The sequence below is a fragment of the Mytilus edulis genome, chromosome 13 (genome assembly GCF_963676685.1).
Source record: "Mytilus edulis chromosome 13, xbMytEdul2.2, whole genome shotgun sequence".
Classification (NCBI taxonomy): Eukaryota; Metazoa; Mollusca; class Bivalvia; order Mytilida; family Mytilidae; genus Mytilus; species Mytilus edulis.
The window spans coordinates 26,395,257-26,414,917 of NC_092356.1; the positions used below are offsets into that span (position 1 = coordinate 26,395,257).

Consider the following 19,661-nt stretch of genomic DNA (forward strand, 5'->3'; position numbering starts at 1 on the left):
AAGGTATAATTTGCAGTTGTCACTACACATAGGCAGAGATATACACATATTAATTTACAGTGATTGTATGCTTCTAAAAATAGATTAGCATCCTGTAATTATACTGAAGAGATGAGTAGATGATCATTTCTGTACACTAAAAATACTTCGTGTATTGTATCAGAGATCCTTGTTTAATTCCTACGACAAGGTAACACCTCCCGAAACGAAAGCTTATTTTTATAAGCTAGAGTTAGAGGAGGGGATAAGGTCTCTGCGCAATGCTAGGCGGTGTTGTCGTAGAAGTTAGAAATAAAAAGTACAGGTTCCAGCCCCGGCGCCGGGGAGGAAGTTACGAATCAAATCTACTCTAATATCGTTAGGTTGATTTTCTAGGCACTTTATATATATACTAGAACACACCCGTGATATCGCGGGTCCGTGACTGAATTAAAGTACATAACTATGCGTAAGCCTTATTTTAGTATTGGTATTGTCGGTCGTCTGATAAAGTCGTGCCGATTATAAGATACACAGTTTTCTCTGCTTTCAAATCTTTCTGTTTGAACCCGTAGACCTGGAACTTTTCAATTATTGGTAATATTCAGGTCCTGGAATTGAGCATTTTTTAATCAACAGCATTGTCCAATAAAGTTCAAATCTTTGATTCGCTGTTTTGCGTCATGCCCGCTAACAAATTGAAAACTGCACCTATACGCCTTAGTCCAAATTTTTAGTATTCGTATTGTTATCTTAGAAACTTTACTAATAAAAAAAACTACAATAGGGAACAATTTGACAATGATTGAATTTAGTTTTGTCGACTTTGTGATTATGACCCGTGTATATAGTAAAATCAAATACACCATTTGGTGGTGCGCCTGTTAGATGCGGAACGTACAGATAAGGTAATGGGTAACAGGTGAATATACTTTTGGTGTCGGTACCGGATTCGACCCGGAACTTGTTAATTATTGGCAATATTAATTATGTGGAAAACAAAAGGGTCTGGAGTGGTGTAATTTTTAATCTACACAATTGTCCTATATTAGCTATATATAAAGTTGAATTCTTTGATATGCCGTTTTTACCTGATGCCGGCTGATAAATTGGACCTCGTAATTTTAGTATTATAGATATATATACGTCTGAGTCAGTGACAACCCTACAACAGATATATGCAACGTCAAAGAACCATGAATGAATGTGTATAACCAAATACTCCACTTGTTTCTGCCAATACAGCTGCATACCAAACTTAATTGACCCACTGCTAATTTTTATCCTTAAACTGACCTTTTCAAAAAATTTAATATGTTAAACATGTAATACGAGATTTTAAAAGTAAATAGACCATGATCATGATTAAGGGAGAAAATATAGGATGTGCTAACGCTAAAACAAGTGCATACCAAATGTTATTGACAATATAATTGGTTCCCTAAAATCACAAACTTAACAAATCAATGATACGCCGCCGCCAACTACATGCCTATGTCTAGCCTCACTTCTTAGGGAGGAGACTAAAACTACCAGTATTTTTATTTCAAACTTTCACGATACGACCTTGTATGCAATTGGCAATATATTTCGGGTGTGTACATATATAATACGTTTTAAATCATTAAAAACATGACTTTGCCTTTGTGTAAAAGACATTTTCCTTTAGCATTATTATTATAGCTTTATTTTTATATATACAGTGTCTCATAAGTTTTTATAGGCTGGGTATTGCACCCTTTCTTTATGATCTTGTTTTGTAATTTAAATATTATAGATTAATATGCGACATTTAGATAAACTATTATTTATCTTACATTTATCTTATCTTATCAATATTTCGGTTTTTTTTAAATGGTGAAAGAAGGTTATTAGTTCACACAAAAACGATGTATATATATAGCGAAACCTTATTTTGAAAAGCTTTCATTTCGTGTTGTTTCATAGATTTCTTATACAGGTGTGTATATACGTGATGTAACAAAATATTACCCCGGATATTGGTGGGATTCGTGTTGCCAAGTATTTAGGGTTTTTATGATGTGTGGACTGTTGTTTGTCTTTTCGTCATTTCGTTATTTTTTTATGATATTATTTCGTCAGCCTCGTTTCGACTTATGATTTTTGATTCTTGTTTCACTATTTTCCGTCTCTTTCTTATTATGAGTTTTAACAAATACTATTTTGGAGTCGGTACTAATCAAGTGTTTTTATGTTCTGATTTTTATGCGTTTTAACCACATCGTTCATAAGTCCGTTGATCATGGTAAATGACTTGCAAGCTGAAGCCCACCTCCGAGAGCGGGATTTTCCTCGCTGTGTTGAAGGCCCATTTGTGGTCTTCTGCTGTTTTCTGCTCTTTGGTTGGGTTGTCTCTTTGCAACGATATTCAATCTCAATTTAATTACAAAACAGACTAATGACTATACGTGTATAAAAAAAGAAGATGTGGTATAATTGCAAATGAGACAACTCTCCCCAAGAGACAAAATGACACAGAAATCAACAGCGAAAGGTCATCGTACGGCCATCAACAATGGACAAATCTCATACCGCATATTCAGCTATGAAAGGCCCCTAAATGACAAATCTACTTCTCATAAGCTTTCATTTCGTTTTCTATAATCCAGGAATCGTATGTACAATCCATAATCGTTTCTTGAAATAATGTGTACAGCTTCGTTTGCTTAATTACATTACACATTATTTTTTTTTTTATATATATATAATTCTTTTATTACAACTCTTAATTAATATAAAATAATTATTCTATTATGTAAGTGGAATAATTCTGCAAAAAGAAAAAGAAAAATCAAACATAAAATTTTCTATTAATAAATTATTTGACTAGACAAGATACAAAACTTATAATAACGTAACAGGAACTCAATTAATTCAAACAAAATGTGTTGTAACAGTGGCATATATTAATCAGAATGTTCATTTGCTGTGCTTCTCCGACGCAATAAGTAAACCAGTATCACATAAAAAAGTGTTTCAGTTTATGACATTGTTATTATTTATATCCAAATAATAACACCACCATTTCATTCTATTGTCATTGATTTACCACATGGTAGAAAGCCAACATACGGGTCATTTTCTTACGACAGGAGCACATTTAATACATGAAAAGATGTCCACATGGTAGAGAGGCAATGGAGGCATCTAATTCTAAACATACTTTGCAGAGTCGAAGACCACATAACTGTCTGAAAGACAGCTGCTATTGGCAAAATCCGACCATTGAAAGACACACGGTCAACATGTTTTAGAAATAAACGACAAACTTTTATATGCATGAATGCATAGTTGCATATGCATTGACTTAAACGCTATGATGAAGTTCTTTGCATGTCGTATTTCTTTTCTTGTGAGGCATAACTTTTTTTCTTACGTTAGTCTTGTTCTCTTAGACAAATTGAATTTTCAGGATCGGTTATATGTTTTTCCTCATCAAGAGACGCATATTTTATCTTCAATTGACTGCTTAACATGTCCATGCCATTAGCATCTAAAGCTTGCAATAGATCCCCAAGGCAAGCATCGTCAGCAGCTATTTTCTTCCAGGATACTAAACATCGGTATATTTGTTCTCTGACACCGTCATGTTGATAGTCTATACGAATTTCATCTATTTTATTAGTTATTTCTTCTACATTTGGATATACGTTACCTAAAATATAGAGAAATCTTTGGTTTAATTTAAATTTCTCAAATGCAGTATTTAAACAAAATTGGATTCATCAGTTACTGTGGTTATCTATCGTTGCTAACATCCACGTCTAATATCTTGAGAATATTGTTGTCTCATTGGCGATCGTACCAAGTTTCCTTGTTTTATATAGGTCTTTTAGTTAGTGAAAAATCACGTTAATCTGTTCAGCGAGTCAGAATATCACGAATCAAAATTTACATAAAATTTTTATACTTAGTCTAGAATAAAACTCAAAGATTAAACATTTCGTAGTGTCTAGTGAATTAAGAGTCTTTTGTTGATGATGATGATTTTTGGTGTGTAACGCCACTTTTAACTCTATTTGCTATTTTGTGACGATCATGGCGCAACTGACAATCATAGTTAATTTTAATATTCGAGTCAAACGCAGTGTGTTTCCTTTAATATTTTATCTTTTTAGATAGAAATTTATGAGATTGGGTATAAAACCGGTGCTAAGTAGTTCTACAGCATATTGCTAATTCTATCATAAATCAGCCCATGATGCAATGACCAGTTGATTATTATTTTAAAAAAAAGAAACACGCTGTTTTCAATAGACGTTAAACATTTTGATTAATTCTTACTCTTAGCCTTAAACTGTTGAATTCAATAACATAACACATACTAGAGAGTCTACAATATAACAACACGTACAAGTGTAAACTTACTGAACAGTATTCTCATGAAAGCAACCCAAATGGAATTCTTGAGTCGTATCTTATTTGCCACTTCGGTGAATAACTGGCTCCATTTATTTCCACTGTGGTCCGAGTTGCCTACGAAACATAATACACGTAAGAAAAAGTAATGACTAATGTTTCCATAACTAATACTACTACTCTACTACTAGGACTACAATGTCTAGACTTGTTTTTAACGACTTGTTTTTAAGAATATATCATAGTTAGATCTTTCAATTTTGTTTTTTAACCGTTTTCTTTTTGATCAAGTAAACATTACTACATATATGTATTGCTACATGTATACGTTTATGAAAAACAAATGTCCTGTATACTCTTGATATCGTTCTTATAGTTTGGCATTTTTGCACACAAGGTATTGTTTTTCGCAGAATGTTAATGACATTTTTACACTAAATCCGTTGGAGGTGTGCTTATTGATAGAGTCTGTAATAACATGATCATTTATCAGACTTTGAACTAGCTTTCAGTAACTGTGAGTACTCTTATATCGATATTTTGTATCTTTTGTCTTTACACGCCATTTCCAACCATTTTTTACATTTTGTTCTTATGCTGTCTGTTATATTTGTATTTCGTTTATTGTTCCGTCATGAATAAGGTTGTTTGTTTGAATTGTTTGTGTCTTTTATATCCGACTATACGGTATGGGTTATGCCAAATGTTATAGACAAAGTGACATAGTTGCTTAAATCCACATGTATTTGACTTTGTTCAACAGTTGTCCGGTTGGAAATCTTCAACATCTTCTTATTTTATAAAGTAAGATTTTTAAATAACGGCAACAGTAGTATACCGCTGTTCAAACTCATAAATCCATGAGGAGAACAACGACACAACACTACAATGTAACTAACACACACAGAAACGGACCAAGCATCAGACAAAATCCCACGAGAATAACAAATATAACATCTTTACACCACAGTATCTTACAGTATGTAAATGAGAGGCAAAATATACAAAACAATTTGATTACACTAGTAATATCTGATTTCGCTATCTTCATATTATACGACCACACGAGTTGTTATAAAGATGTGGGTTAAATGGGCTTTGATACCATAGGACAAGTCTGGTTACAAAAATAAAAGGTTTCACTTTTTGAGCATAATATATAACAAAACAATGTATTGCCTATATAGATGAAATGCATGGTTCTCAATCTTTTTTACGGAAATGAAAGAGCAAAATTAATGTTCAACAAGATAATTGGTAAATTTTTATATACCTGAAGAACTATGGTGTACTGATGGTTTTGTGTTATTAGTAAGTTCGCTTTCGATTTCAACTTTAGGACAGAACAACTCCTTTTCATGAATCGTGTTTTTATTGAAGTCTGTCACATCATAAGTCTCACAATCTTCATCCACTTTCTTACTAAAATAAGAAAAAGAAAAAATAATTTCAAAATCTTCTGTAATTTCTATTTTTAGAATTCTGTTTTTGCAGATATTATACCCTTTACATAGTTTGCGTATCAACAATAGGTTCAATGATTGTTTTCATAATTCTTTCCATTTTTAACTTGAAACTCGAAGTAAACGTGTTACGATAGGACAATAGAAAACAGCCCAGTAAACGTGTTCTCAGTCTTGGCACCTACTCTGTTCATTATTTGGAACTAGTTTGTATCTTTGAGATATTTGTTTTGTGTTACTTCCATGAATTTGGTTTAATTTTCTGAATAATGCAACAGATTGTTTTGAGGATCACTGCCTCAATAACGTATATCCGACATCAAATTTGCATCATAATGCTTACTGTTATAAATACAAAATTAGTATAAGAACTATACTTGTATATATACATACATTGTAGCATTTAGCAACACCTACCCAGACGTTTTGTAAAGTTTTAGTTTCCCCTTTCTGTGAAGACACACCACAGCTATAACTATACCAGTTACCACTAATAAAGTTAAAACTACAGGAGCAACTATGTAAATTATTGGCGTCTTATCTACAACATGCAACATGCTAAATGATTCATTTGATTAATTAATTGAAATATTTATAATCGTCCTGTTGCAAATATTTCATGCATGTTAAAGGCGAGGACACATTTAGTTATAAATCCATTCTTAGATTCTTCAATATAAGTCTAGCGCGATAAAGGAATAAGCATTCGACTGTCATTTGATAACTTGGATGGTGACAAAAACGGTGTGCGTGATGTCAATTAAAACATATGGAGAACAGTACTTTATCAAACATAACGCGGTTGATTTTTGCTGGAGCTAAAAGTACAGTTTGGTTTTTACAAGTCGTATGCTTTATTCAGTTATTTTTCAATAAAAAAAAATCTCAAATTAAGTTCCTAATTTCCAAAATATTAATTATAAGATATAAAACAATTTATTACTAGTATTAACAACATACTACCACCTCAACTCCTAGTAATAAAATCTAACATATGAATGAGCTTTTGCATTTTTAGAGCAAGACATACATGTACATGTATAATATAGCTAAATAATGTATTACCCACTCACCGTGTGAAGTACATATGACGTTAGTTTTTTCATTACAGGCTTTATGCATTTTTCGATCACCATCACATGTCGAGCATGGCAAACATTTTGCTGTTAATGACACGTTAGGAGAAAACGTTCCGTTCTCACACAGGGTACATACTGTATCGTGTTCAGGTGTTCCTAAAATGTTATAATGGTACAAAATTAGACACTATCTAGTATATTGTTGTGGAACTGTTAGAAGACAAGACACGTTTTTTTTTTCTACAGAATTTTCGTGGTTATTCGGTTACAGAACTGTTTGAAATGACCACTGACAGTTCAGTAATTTAGAATAGAACGAAAAGTTTGAAATATCATTCAGAAGTCTGAACTAGTAATTTGAGTAGAAACAGCTGTAGGAAAAATAGATGAGTAGAGTATGTGAAGTAATTCTATTTATCGCTATTTTGTGCATTTTTCTTTTGATCTTTTTTTGTGATAATTTTCATATCATGCTTCTCGCTTGAGATGGAAAAATTATCGCTAGAAACTAAGGATGCCACGTGGCGTTGCTAACGAAATTGACATGAAATTGACAACGTCGTCCTAGGTAAAATAGCGATAAACAGGTTATCATTGGTCATCTCAACTCGATTGCTTTTCTCACTTTCGCTGTACCAGCTCAAGCGAGAAAATCAATCTCGTTGAGATGATCAACGATAATCTATAAATATAAATCACGATACTTAGTAGATATATAATAAAGAAGACGGTCGCCAATTCGGATGAGGGCGCTCCCGTCTCCCTTTTAACAGACAAAAATGTGTACTTTTTAGGTAAAATTTAAAACAATTTTTTGTCGAAATTGCTAACAATTTTTCGTCGAAATTCTCGAACTGAAAATTTTTATGATCCGCGTCTGGAGAACTACTGCACGTAGCGGATTTTTCGTTACTGAAAGAAAAAAAACAACAAAGTAACTAAACAAAATAATTGCTCATGGTCAGTATATAATGTCTGCTTACCTGAAGTATGTACTTCCGTTCCTGGTTTGCACGGACTATGATGAATACATATCCATTCACCACTACCCTTTGAATGATTGAAATATCCATCCTTACAACGACATGTCATATCAGCTGTTGTGTTACACGTGTTTTCCGGTACAGCATTTTTGTCAATACAGTAAGCACTACATCGAGCACAGCTAGTTGCTATATTGTACTGGTTATTGTAATATCCGTTCTTACATGGTTCACACGTTGCTATTGTTCCATTTGTTGTGCAGTCAGATTTTCTGTTAAAACCAGGAGGACAGACGAGACATGTCAGACCATTATTAGCTCTGTATGAAGATTGTGAACCAAAAGTTGTTTTCTGTTGTCGTTTAATTCTCTTCAGAAAATGATTTTCTACTTCCACATGATGCAATCCTGTACTTGTTTGAATAACCGCCTCAGATGACGCTAGGTATGCTTCAATTATATGGATAACTAAACTCATACATATCATCAATCCGGCAAACATAGTTGCTGGGCTTGTGCTAAAAATGAATTATTGATTTAGTTTAAATCTTGAACAGTATTATAGTTTTTGAAATAATTTTGAGGTTCATTGCATTGTTAAAGGTTTGGTTTATATATACATGCAAAATATTGGGGGGGGGGGGGGGGGGCGCCTTTACACTAGAAGCTACTTTCGAGTTCCGTTATTTTCTTTCGAGCAATTTTAATTTTTTTATCAATTGACCGTTTCACGTGTCCATGTACATTAAACATCCTCGGATTTTAAATATTTTTTTTTAAACATTAAAATAGATTTAAAAAAAAATCTACTGACGTACAAAAATTATTAGAATCTTATATTTCTTTTTATAATAATCAATTTTGATCAATGACGTCAATGAATAGATAGTACCTCTTATACAGTCATATGATGACACAGCATAATGTTTCCCAATTATAGGGTAGCTAGCTATATATATAGGTCTATTTATACAAATGGTGCTATTTTTAGTACATGAATACCCTGTACTATATTTAGCGTAATAAAGGGTGTGTGTAGACAACGTACAGTTTATCATATCAATTACCATATGGTATAAAATCAAATTATTTAATGCCCCAAAAGGCGCAAGCCAGGGCCGACCGTGCAAGGGCTGTATAGCCAGTCAATGTCGTTAAAAACTTCCATTTGTTGTAGTTTATCCTGATATAAGGGCCTTTTTCAAAAAATGTGGATTTTCTTGTACAATCAATATTTCTAAAAAAGTGTAAATATTTTTATCCAATTTTTAGATACACCATTTAGTTTTTGGTGTGTGTAACAAGTTCCAGCAAATTCAATATGAAATTTAGCTTCAGAAATTGCTTCCAGTGGGTTTCAAAGGGTCCAAAAACCCCAAAATTGCTTGTACGAAATTGAAAAACTAGTCTTTTTTAAATGCTGGTTTTAATACCCAGCGGAAATTATTATTTTTCTTTTGTTATTATAAATATATAGGTATCACTGCAGGTATGTATACACAAATACAGGGAATTATTAGATTTTATTAGCATTTTTTTTTTACTTTTCATTTCGTACTTAAAAAAATGTCAACTACATAACACAAATGAAATAATGTTGCCAATAAACAACTGATTATATCCCTTGTAACTAAGGAAGTGTTCTCTACTTACTCTTCATCCTCTGATGACGTGCTTAAAGTTACAGGATGACATCATTGATTCATTTCATTTTAGATTAGTTTTGGTGAGTACAAATTACTCCGTAATTTTATTCTATGTCAACTTTGTAACGGCAAAAACATTGATAAATTTTGGCATAAATATTTTTTTTTACATAAATCATTCAAAGTCTATAATACTGACTCTAATTCAATAAAAACCATTTATCTGGTAGTATTAGGGTCAAGAAAAACATCAAAAAACCACAAATAGGTCAACTACATAACGGTCAACTACATAACGCAGTGAATCGTTATGTAGTTGACAAAAAGCGTTATGTAGTTGACAATGCTGAATTAAATTCACTTTAAAATATGTTTCTAAAAAGTGTTATTTTTACCATGTTAACTGTTTTGAAAAAAGTGTGATGATTTTTATGGAAATATATATCAAGCAAAATGTAAATATTATTAAAAAAAAAATAAGGGACCGAAACTAAATCCGTTATGTAGTTGATATATGTCCCATACTTGTTTCTATGTTATTTTTTAAAATATTTTTGTAGTAGCATTTAAGATTGCATATTTTTATTTCGGGTTGTATTGTTGTTAAACTATTCAATTTCATATAGTAAAGTTGAAAATTGAATATTTTTTTGTATTGTTATTTCACAACTGAAATATCCATATTTTTTGAAAATGACCCATAAAACGATGCACTCAAGTTGTTGTGGTCTAGTGACTGATTTTCATTAAACAGTTCAGTGGCGGATCCAGGGGGAGGGATCCGGGGGTTGGAACACCCTTTTTATGAACGACCAATGCATTTGAATGGGGACATGTAGTTGTTTTCTTTGATAAATAAACAAGACAAGGAAAAAACTTTCAAATACAAAACTAATGATTCACACATCAGGTTGAAAGAACAGTCAGCTATGGGTACCTATAAAACCCCGAGACCACTCAAATTTTACAAGATTCTCGTTTTGTAAAAAAAATAATGTAATTGGTAGCCATACAGTGGCGGATTTAAATGGGGGTGTGTGTTGGAAACCCTCCTTTTTTTGGACCGATCAATGCATTTGAATTATCCCGTGTTGGGAACCCCCTTTAGAAAATGGCTGGATCCGCCCCTGCAATACATGTACCTCCTATAACATTATGTAATGAATTCATTTCAAGCGGGTTTGTTAAATTGACCCATTCTATGTAACACTCCTAAACTTTCCTATCCTGCTAAGAACAACTTGGCAAGTATTCAGATAGTTAAACTAGACTCTTACCGTTCAAGTTGTATAGTATGAGAACGATTTTAAAGTTGCGGAAAGTCAGTTGTCGATTCCACAACAAATGTTCAAATGTTCGACACTACATAATTGATACCTGTTGACTACATTGATCATAGCTGTATGCATGACTAATTTACATACCCGTTAATTTAAATATAAAACTTTTATATATTTATATTTGGATTAATCAGGAGTGAATGCTGACAAACATAATTATGACCGACATAAAATTGATCAATGTTGATTAGCAATGAACAAATATACAACAAATTTTCATTGTTGTCGTAATTCTCTTAATCGGGGACCAATTTTGCAGATAATTGTATGATAATGATATGTGTTAAAATAAAATGATTTATCACAACTGACATGACTGAAGCGATAATCTACTATTCATCTAATTTTAATATACCCGGTAAATCAAATTACGTTTTAAATTAGACTAAATAAAATAAAATAAAAGCTATTACATGTAATTAAAATACACATTTCTACAGTTAAATTCTTACTTATCTTCTACTGAACTTTCTAATACACCCACAGCTATCAACAAATAAATATCAATTGCATGATTACTATTCAAGGGTTGGTTATATTAATGTACCTCTTTAAATAATTACATGTACAGGTGTATTTTTTGTATCACGTGAACAAGGATTGAAACACGATATATATGATACATGGTAACTGGTGCGCGATACTTAATTTTGAACTTTTTTTTTCATTTTTGAAAGTTATTTATTTTGTTTCCATTTTTAAATGGTGATTGTTAAACTTTGTCACATTGAACATTTTTCATTCATAAGTCTAAGTGACGTAGTTACTTCGCAATAAACATTTAAACTTTTCAACTCTCAACCAATCTGAGTGCTCGATTTCATTCCCGGGGAAATTTAAGCTCGTGCAAGATGTGTCGTTTGCCGGGAAATCATAAAAGTTATGTTTTCTAGGTAAGATTTTTAAGGGTGTAGACCTATTTAAGAAAATCCAAATTTTACAGTAAGTAAATAGTTTATTATAGTGTCACGATCCAATTTACATCATCATATACAATATGAAAATCTTTTAAAACCATATTAGATCTCTGCCTTTAAAACATATGAGACACTTTCATCCTTTTCAAACTAAAAGATATATACTATAATGTAAAAGAAATATTTAAATAATAAAACTTTTCATGATACTAAAAATTATAAAAACTCCTTTAAGGTCATTTATACAATCAATAATGATTGAAAATTTACAAATTAATCTTCCTACGTTTAAACATGAGATGCAATGTCTTGGCTAAGAAAACTTGAGCATGATCCCAGTCCATAATAAAATCAAATTTTTCATCAGAGTTTAATTAAAGCATTAAAACTGTTATTCAGAACATTAATATAATTAAAAAGTTCTTCTCTTATATCTGAATAAAAACTACTACAGTCTATTAAAAAATGCTGTTCTGTCTCTATAAAATTGTCATTGCAGAAAAGACAAAGTCTATCACAAAATGGAGTGGTCGGCTTGGTGTAATGTCCGGTCTCAACCGCAAGCGGCAGCGATCTACATCGAAAGTTTGATAAAATGCGTCGATGGTCACGAAAGATGATTGTTATAACAAATAAACTAGTTTTGCAATTGTTTTAAAACCTTCTGAATGTTCTAAGCTTGTTTCCATTTACAGAATTTATATCGTCAAAAACATCAATTAACCATTTCTCTTGATCTATAGCTGTTAATTTGTCTTGAGCCGTTTGTAGCTTTTGTTTGGTTGTTATATTTAGATTGATTAAAAAGTTCAATTCAGATTTTCTCAGTAAAGCTTATACACGTGAATGCCATGATCGTTGTTTTGATTTACTAGTTTCATGGATAGTCCGAACTATTCTATCATCCTCTAAATTAGAAAGCTTGAAAAATAATCTCACAACTTCAATTTTTTGTTTTGTTTTAACTGTTGTCCATCCCATATCTCCACGAACGGCTAGATTGGTGGAGTTTTTAAAGGCCCCTAAAAAGTATTGACATGCCCTATTTTGAACAGTTTCTAGTTGCTTATGTTCCGGTATACCCCAAATACTTGATCCATACAACAATACAGGTTGAACAAGGTTTTCATATGATTTTTCGTACATATCAAAGTCCATTCCTCCACAGGCTATAAATTTGGTATAAAGTGCCGACAAAGCTCGACTGTCCGATTTCTTACTTCTCTAACCGTAAACTTCCAGTCTAGGTGTTCATTTATCCATATACCAAGCTATCTATATTTGCTGTCGTATTTTACAACGGTATTTCCACAAGTAAAAACAGAGTTAGATCGAGGTGAGGATCCACATCTGAAATGCACTACACCTGTTTTGTCAAAATTTATACATATTAATCTTCATTCGAACACCATTTATGAACAATATTTAACATTTGCTGAAATGATTCTTTGTCGGGCGCCAATAGAACAATATCATCTGCGTATAATAAAATCAAAATCATACTATCTGCATTTATTGGTATACCCAAATTTAAAGAGTTGATTTCAACTGCCAGATCGTTTACATAAACTGAGAACAACGTCGGAGATAATTTACATCCTTGTTTCACACCCAAATTAACATTAAACATATCTGTCATGTACCCATTGATTTTTACTGCGTAACGAACATCTACGTACAATGACTGTAACCATTTCAAGAACTTTCCATTTATACCAAGTGCCATCAAATTGTACCACAACGTTTCTCTGTTCACGGTGTCAAAGGCCTTTTTGCGTGGATGAAGCACGCAAATGTCGACTTACGTTCAATTTTTCTATTTGTATTTAGAGTTGTTAAAGCGTAAAGATTTTTTTACAGCCATGATCCTTCCTGAAACAGATTTTCTCGTCAGCAAGAATTTTGTTGTCTTCTAGCCAAGATGACAATCGTACATTTAGAATGTCCGCATATATTTTAAAAGGAATTGACATAAGAGCAATTCCTCTATATCCCAGAGGATTACGGTTGTCTTCATCTGGTTTTAAAATCGGATTGATCAAGATTTGGTTCCAAGTTTCTGGTACAACTCCGTTATCGAATGCGTTTTACGATCTTGAATATCACATCAACACATGAATTGTTTCAAAATTTTACACAGTGACAGTGGAAAATGTTAGTAAAAATTTACAAATTTTATAAAAATTGTTGAAAATTGACTATAAAGGACAATAACTCCTTAGGGGGTCAATTGACCATTTCGGTCATTTTGACTTATTTGTAAATCTTACTTTGCTGAACATTATTGCTGTTTACAGTTTATCTCTATCTATAATAATATTCAAGACCTGGATCAGAATATTTTGTTTTATTAATTTGGGAAATAGATTTAGAAAGAAAACAATAACACCTCCCTATCCCCTTTGAAGTTAAATGGTCATTCCCTAAGTTGATTCATCGAGACAGATGGCAGAAATAATGAGTCTGTCGGTGACCGAAAGATTTTCTCCTAAAGGAAGTTGTGAAGATATATTTTGACTAGTAAGTAACCTTTTCTTATAAGCTGTTGTGCTCGTAAATGCAATGTTGTATTATAAAAATTGAATAATATTAAACATATATAACGGTTTCGTTTGACAATTTCTAAAGTTGGGTTATTTCTTTTCACACATAAACAAATTGTTTCCTGTGTTTTTGATACATGTTTAAAAAACCTGGCTTATTTAGATTTTCCTCATTGTTGAATGTCACACGGTGACCTAAAATTGCTTATATCCGCCAAACTCGGGTGGAAATTGTATCCTCTGCAATAGTATGTAACATCTTCTTGTTTTGCAATAGAACAACCGCAAGAATAACATATTCTAACAGACTAGGGTTTTCACCTGGAAAATGACGAAAACCTAAGAAAATTAAAATAACCTACAGAAATGTTACTAATGTGTATTTCAGAATGGAGAGTATTAAGCGATGCAAAATGCAGATATATTTTAGATTCTTGGACATCTTTGAATCATGCACTTTACATGATTTTCTTGATAGAGGGTTGCTGCTCACAAAGAAGCTATTAAACCAAGAGTTCCAAATGGTGAAGTTGAAATCATCCCTTCATAAATTTTACGGACGCCATCACGAGTTGGTTGGCCGTTATGGAATAACCGTTTCACAAATGATATCGGATATGTTCCTTACGTCGTAACTACAATCCCCTTCCCTTTCATGAATGTGACCTACCGAATTAGACTATTTACCGGATTTGTTATCACATAAGCAACACGACGGGTGCCACATGTGGAGCAGGATCTGCTTACCCTTCTGGAGCACCTGAGATCACCCCTAGTTTTTTGGTGGGGTTCGTGTTGTTTGTTCTTTAGCTTTCTATGTTGTGTCATGTGTGCTGTTGTTTGTTTGTCTTTTTCATTTTTAGCCATGGCGTTCTCAGTTTGTTTTAGATTTATGAGTTTGACTGTCCCTTTGGTATCTTTCGTCCCTCTTTTACAATGGAGACCGATTTTCCTCGATTTAAAATTAAAAAAAAAGATTTATCAAAGATAAAACTATAAAAAGAAAAATGTGGTATTATTGTCAATACACAACTATCCACAGATACAAAATGACTTGGATGGAAGAAACTATACTCCACCTTTTAATCTTTGAGGAAAACCAATAAATACAGTACCAAAACTAATTCAATTTTGTGTAATGAAGGAGTTCGAAGATCTCTATATCTTTATTATAGACATACTGCTACAAATATGACTTATACCGAATTTAATTAGTAAATGGTGAGTTTAATGCTTTGAATTCTTGCGTAGTTTTCTAATTTTCAATGAACTCAATTCAAGTGGTCATTGTTAAAAGGGAATGAAATAATACACCATATGTTTTTTACAATCTAAAAGTTGTTCAATAAAATTGAGAATGGAAATGGGGAATGTGTCAAAGAGACAACAACCCGACCAAATAAAAAACAACAGCAGAGGGTCACCAACAGGTCTTCAATGTAGCGAGAAATTCCCGCACCCGGAGGCGTCCTTCAGCTGGCCCCTAAACAAATATATACTAGTCCAGTGATAATGAACGCCATACTAATTTCCAAATTGTACACAAGAAACTAAAATTAAAATAATACAAGACTAACAAAGGCCAGAGGCTCCCGACTTGGGACAGGCGCAAAAATGCGGCGGGGTTAAATCCTACTTAAAAATGTAAATGAAGAGTCTACATAGCTTTATATTGCTGTTTGATGTATTTAAAGACAACATTGAAGAGTCACATTGTTAGAACCTTTCATTATTAGCACAAAGCTTATGCTATGGTGTAATATATTGAAAGGCTTTTTGTAAATGCCAATGCTGTAAAATACAGTCAGGGGAAGTTGGCACCAATCACTTTGCACCGGTAGATGTAAAAAAAAAAAAGGAAAGAAGCAGAATTTCCTTCTTTTCCCAGATATAAAAAACCGACACAAAATAATTGTTTCTGTGGAATAATGGTGACGTCTGTTTCGGACCTTTTTATACTGGGCGACGTCCGAGCCAGTTTCCTGTTTGATCTTCGCAAGTTCATGCAATAGTGGTTTTGCTACTGGGCGGATGATGTCCTCGGGGACAAAATGTCCACCAGCAGAGACATCGACCCAGTGGTAATAAAAGAGGGACGAAAGATACCAAAGGGACAGTCAAACTCATAAATCCAAAACAAACTGACAACGCCATGGCTAAATATGAAAAAGACAAACAGAAAAACAGAAAAACAATAGTACACACGACACAACATAGAAAATTAAAGATTAAAGTAGTATAAAGATTGTGTTCTCCTGTTGGTGTCCTTTTGCTATTTTTGTCCCTAGGTTTCATGCAGTGTCGTTAACTTATCCCACACTTCTTCTGTTCAAGTTTATAAAATCTATAGAAATTCATGAATTTGTTATTTCTTCATACGTAAGTAGAGGGGCATTATGTTTTCTGGTCTGTGCGTCCGTTCGTCCGTCTGTTCGTTCGTCCGTCCGTCTGTCCCGCTTCAGGTTAAAGTTTTTGGTCAAGGATGTTTTTGATGAAGCTGAAGACTAATTTACTTGAAACTTAGTACACATGTTTCTTATGATATGATCTTTTAAATGTTATAGCCAAGTTAGACTTTTGACCCCAATTTCACGGTCAACTGAACATAGAAATTGAAAGTGCGTTTTTCAGGTTAAAGAGTTTGGTCAAGGTAGGATTTGATGAAGTTGAAGTCCAATCAACTTGAAACTTAGTACACATGTTCCCTATGGTACGATCTTTCTAATTTTAATGCCAAATTAGAATTTTTCCCAATTTCACGGTCCATTGAATATGGAAAATGATAGTGAGAGTGGGGCATCTGTGTACTTTGGACACACCATCTTGTTTTGTTGTTGTTTAGAAAAATGGTATAAAAGTTAAATAATATCTAAGCCCTCAATTAAATATTTAAGACAAAGACCGAATGAAAACAAAACAGGCCACAGGAAAAGCATACGTCAAGTAATGTTACCCTAGCCCCTAAAATACAAAGACATCATCAGAATGATATTAAGATGTATGCAACTCTACTTTTATAAGTAGTGATATAATTGCGCAGTCTTTGGTTCCTATGTTTTTAGTTTGTATCGTGTTGTTTGTCTTCCCGCCGTGGCGTTGTCTGTTGTCTTTGGCTGAAGAGTTTGAATATATTTTGGTATCTTCCGGACCTTCCTCTCACTCATTGTTTAATTAGATTGAAAGATATAATGACATGGGACAACTCTATCATATTTAAAAATGTCAATTTAACTCAGACATCAGTTTCTATGAAATAGGAAGTAATATTTTTACCAGTGCATACCAAACTTATAAAAATCGCGTGCATGGTATTTGTATTTTTAAAACTGAAGCTGGTCTGAGACGAATAATTTGGTCTATCTATATTTGCGTACAACTATTTATAAGTTTTAATTAATGCCGATATATATATATATATGTATGCGTACGCTAAACTATCATTAGCATTGAATTTCTCTTAGAATTTGACATTAAACAGCACCAACAAAGCTAATGCTGTCTGATTTAATTACTTCGAAAACATGAAACTACAAAACTTCGTTTGAAAACTATGAATAAATTTTATGATGTTTTAATTTAATAAAAACTTTGACTTAATTGTCTGATTATCTTGATTACATTGCATTAAGCTCGACATGCAAACATTGTTTTTTTCTTAATTGATATGGAAATTCGTTTCGGAATGATCTGCTTTCCATGAAGTTCAACTTTAATTAGAGTCCTCTCCCGGTAATGCAAAATAAATGTTTGCTAAATGAAGAGAAAAAGTCTATTCAGAAACAGCGATAACATTATGTGCGCAGTTAGAAATAGATATTACAATCGATTGATGCAGTTTGGGAACTTTGGGATTTTTTTTTCCAAATGACTTTGAATATAATTGAAAATGGAAATGGGTAATGTGTCAAAGAGACAACAACACGTTCAAAGAAGAAAAAAATTGCTACTTGCATCTCTTTAACACAGCGTGAACATCCTGCACCGGATGCATGTTATACTGAAATGTATTTTAGGTACTACTGAATATTTATAGATATGATAATTATCTTCTTATAGGAAATTTCATGGGAAACATAACTATTCACGCATCAGTGTCATCTGTTGTTTATTTACTCATTTTAACTATACAGAATATTCAATTTCGACAAGGAAGTCAGTAATCACCACTTAATTCAGCTATAAAATATACACACAGGCAGTATACAATTTCTTTTATATAAAAACGAGTCAAATCAAGTAGGCACTGCCATGTTAAGTGATAGTTACCATTGAAGCGCAAAGAAACAAATATCAGTCTATTGGCATGCTTCAAGAAGATCAAACGAATGAAATTCACATTTTATTATCAACTTAGAAATAAGAAGATATTAGATACGATATGAATTGTTTACCAGAGACAGTTGTCTTTACAGTTCATCGACATATCTGTATTATAAGAAACCAAAACATTTATACATCCAATTGAAACAGTACACATACACAATTCGCCGCTAACGAAATAAAAAAAAAGTTTATGTGTTATTGTATTGTTTGTTCACAAATTAAAATTTACATTCGGTGAATGGTTAAATATAAAAAATGATTAAAGATCACAGAGCATTATCTAATTAATTAAATGCATATTAAACTTTTGGCTACGCGTATGTATCAAAATTGAGAATGGGGAATGTGTCAAAGAGAAAACAAACCGGAAATAGCCGAAAGCCACAAAATGGTCTTCAATACAGCGAGACGTGCTTCAGCTCTCCCCTAAAAAGTGTACTAGTTCAGTGATAATGGACGTCATACATATTGGTGGCCTTCGGCTGTTGTCTACTCTATGGTCGGTTTGTTGTCGCTTTGACACATTCCCCATTTCCTTTCTAAATTTTACGTCATACTATACTCCGAAAAATGAACTTAAATTAAAAATCATACAAGACTTACAAAGACCAGAGGCTCCTTAGCGCATTATGAGGCTTGGTTAAACATATTTTTTGAGATTCTAACCCTTCCCATTGTCCCACAAATTTTCTGTCGATCCTGTATTATCCTTTCCGCTACGTACAATGTGTCAGGTAATCTGATAAACAAATATTTACAACAGATTAGTTTTTTCTTATCCAAAAAGTAAAATGTTGCATTATTTGAAATTTTACGGGAGGATCTTTTAACGGTGTATTAAAACAGCTCACCGTATACCAAAGGTCTCACCGTATACCAGAGGGTGTACGTACTCGAGCGAATGTATTTTTTAGATTTTGTAATCAGGTTTTATACTAATTAAGTTCCAATAGTCTGATTTGAATAACAATACAGAAAGACGTTTCAACTATAAGTCTCAAACTACAT

The 19,661-nt window shown here is 32.8% G+C and overlaps 1 protein-coding gene across 3 annotated transcripts; it reads right to left on the reverse strand.

The window, feature by feature from the left end:
- Window positions 1-2,791: 2,791 nt before the first annotated feature.
- Window positions 2,792-11,510, reverse strand: LOC139501951 (tumor necrosis factor receptor superfamily member 1A-like). Of its 3 annotated transcripts, none has more exons than XM_071291259.1 (7): window positions 11,434-11,510; window positions 7,885-8,402; window positions 6,896-7,057; window positions 6,240-6,363; window positions 5,633-5,781; window positions 4,369-4,476; window positions 2,792-3,655 (listed from the first exon to the last, which is right to left on the reverse strand). In XM_071291259.1, exons 1-7 carry the CDS (start codon window positions 11,493-11,495, stop codon window positions 3,378-3,380), a joined length of 1,401 nt encoding a protein of 466 aa, XP_071147360.1. In that variant the 5' UTR covers window positions 11,496-11,510; the 3' UTR covers window positions 2,792-3,377. The 3 variants fall into 3 exon arrangements, with proteins under 3 accessions (XP_071147360.1, XP_071147361.1, XP_071147362.1); XM_071291260.1 differs by having other exon boundaries at window positions 11,323-11,439; XM_071291261.1 differs by lacking the exon at window positions 11,434-11,510 and adding an exon at window positions 10,808-10,915.
- Window positions 11,511-19,661: the final 8,151 nt, after the last annotated feature.

Excerpts from the sequence above, each read along its gene's own strand:
- LOC139501951 (XM_071291259.1), bottom strand. The coding sequence starts at position 11,495 with ATGTATCATATATATCGTGTTTCAATCCTTGTTCACGTGATACAAAAA. Across the intron at positions 5,782-6,239 it reads AAACTTTACAAAACGTCTGG|TAAGAAAGTGGATGAAGATT; the intron begins GTAGGTGTTGCT and ends TTCTTATTTTAG. Across the intron at positions 3,656-4,368 it reads TTTCATGAGAATACTGTTCA|GTAACGTATATCCAAATGTA; the intron begins GTAAGTTTACAC and ends TCTATATTTTAG.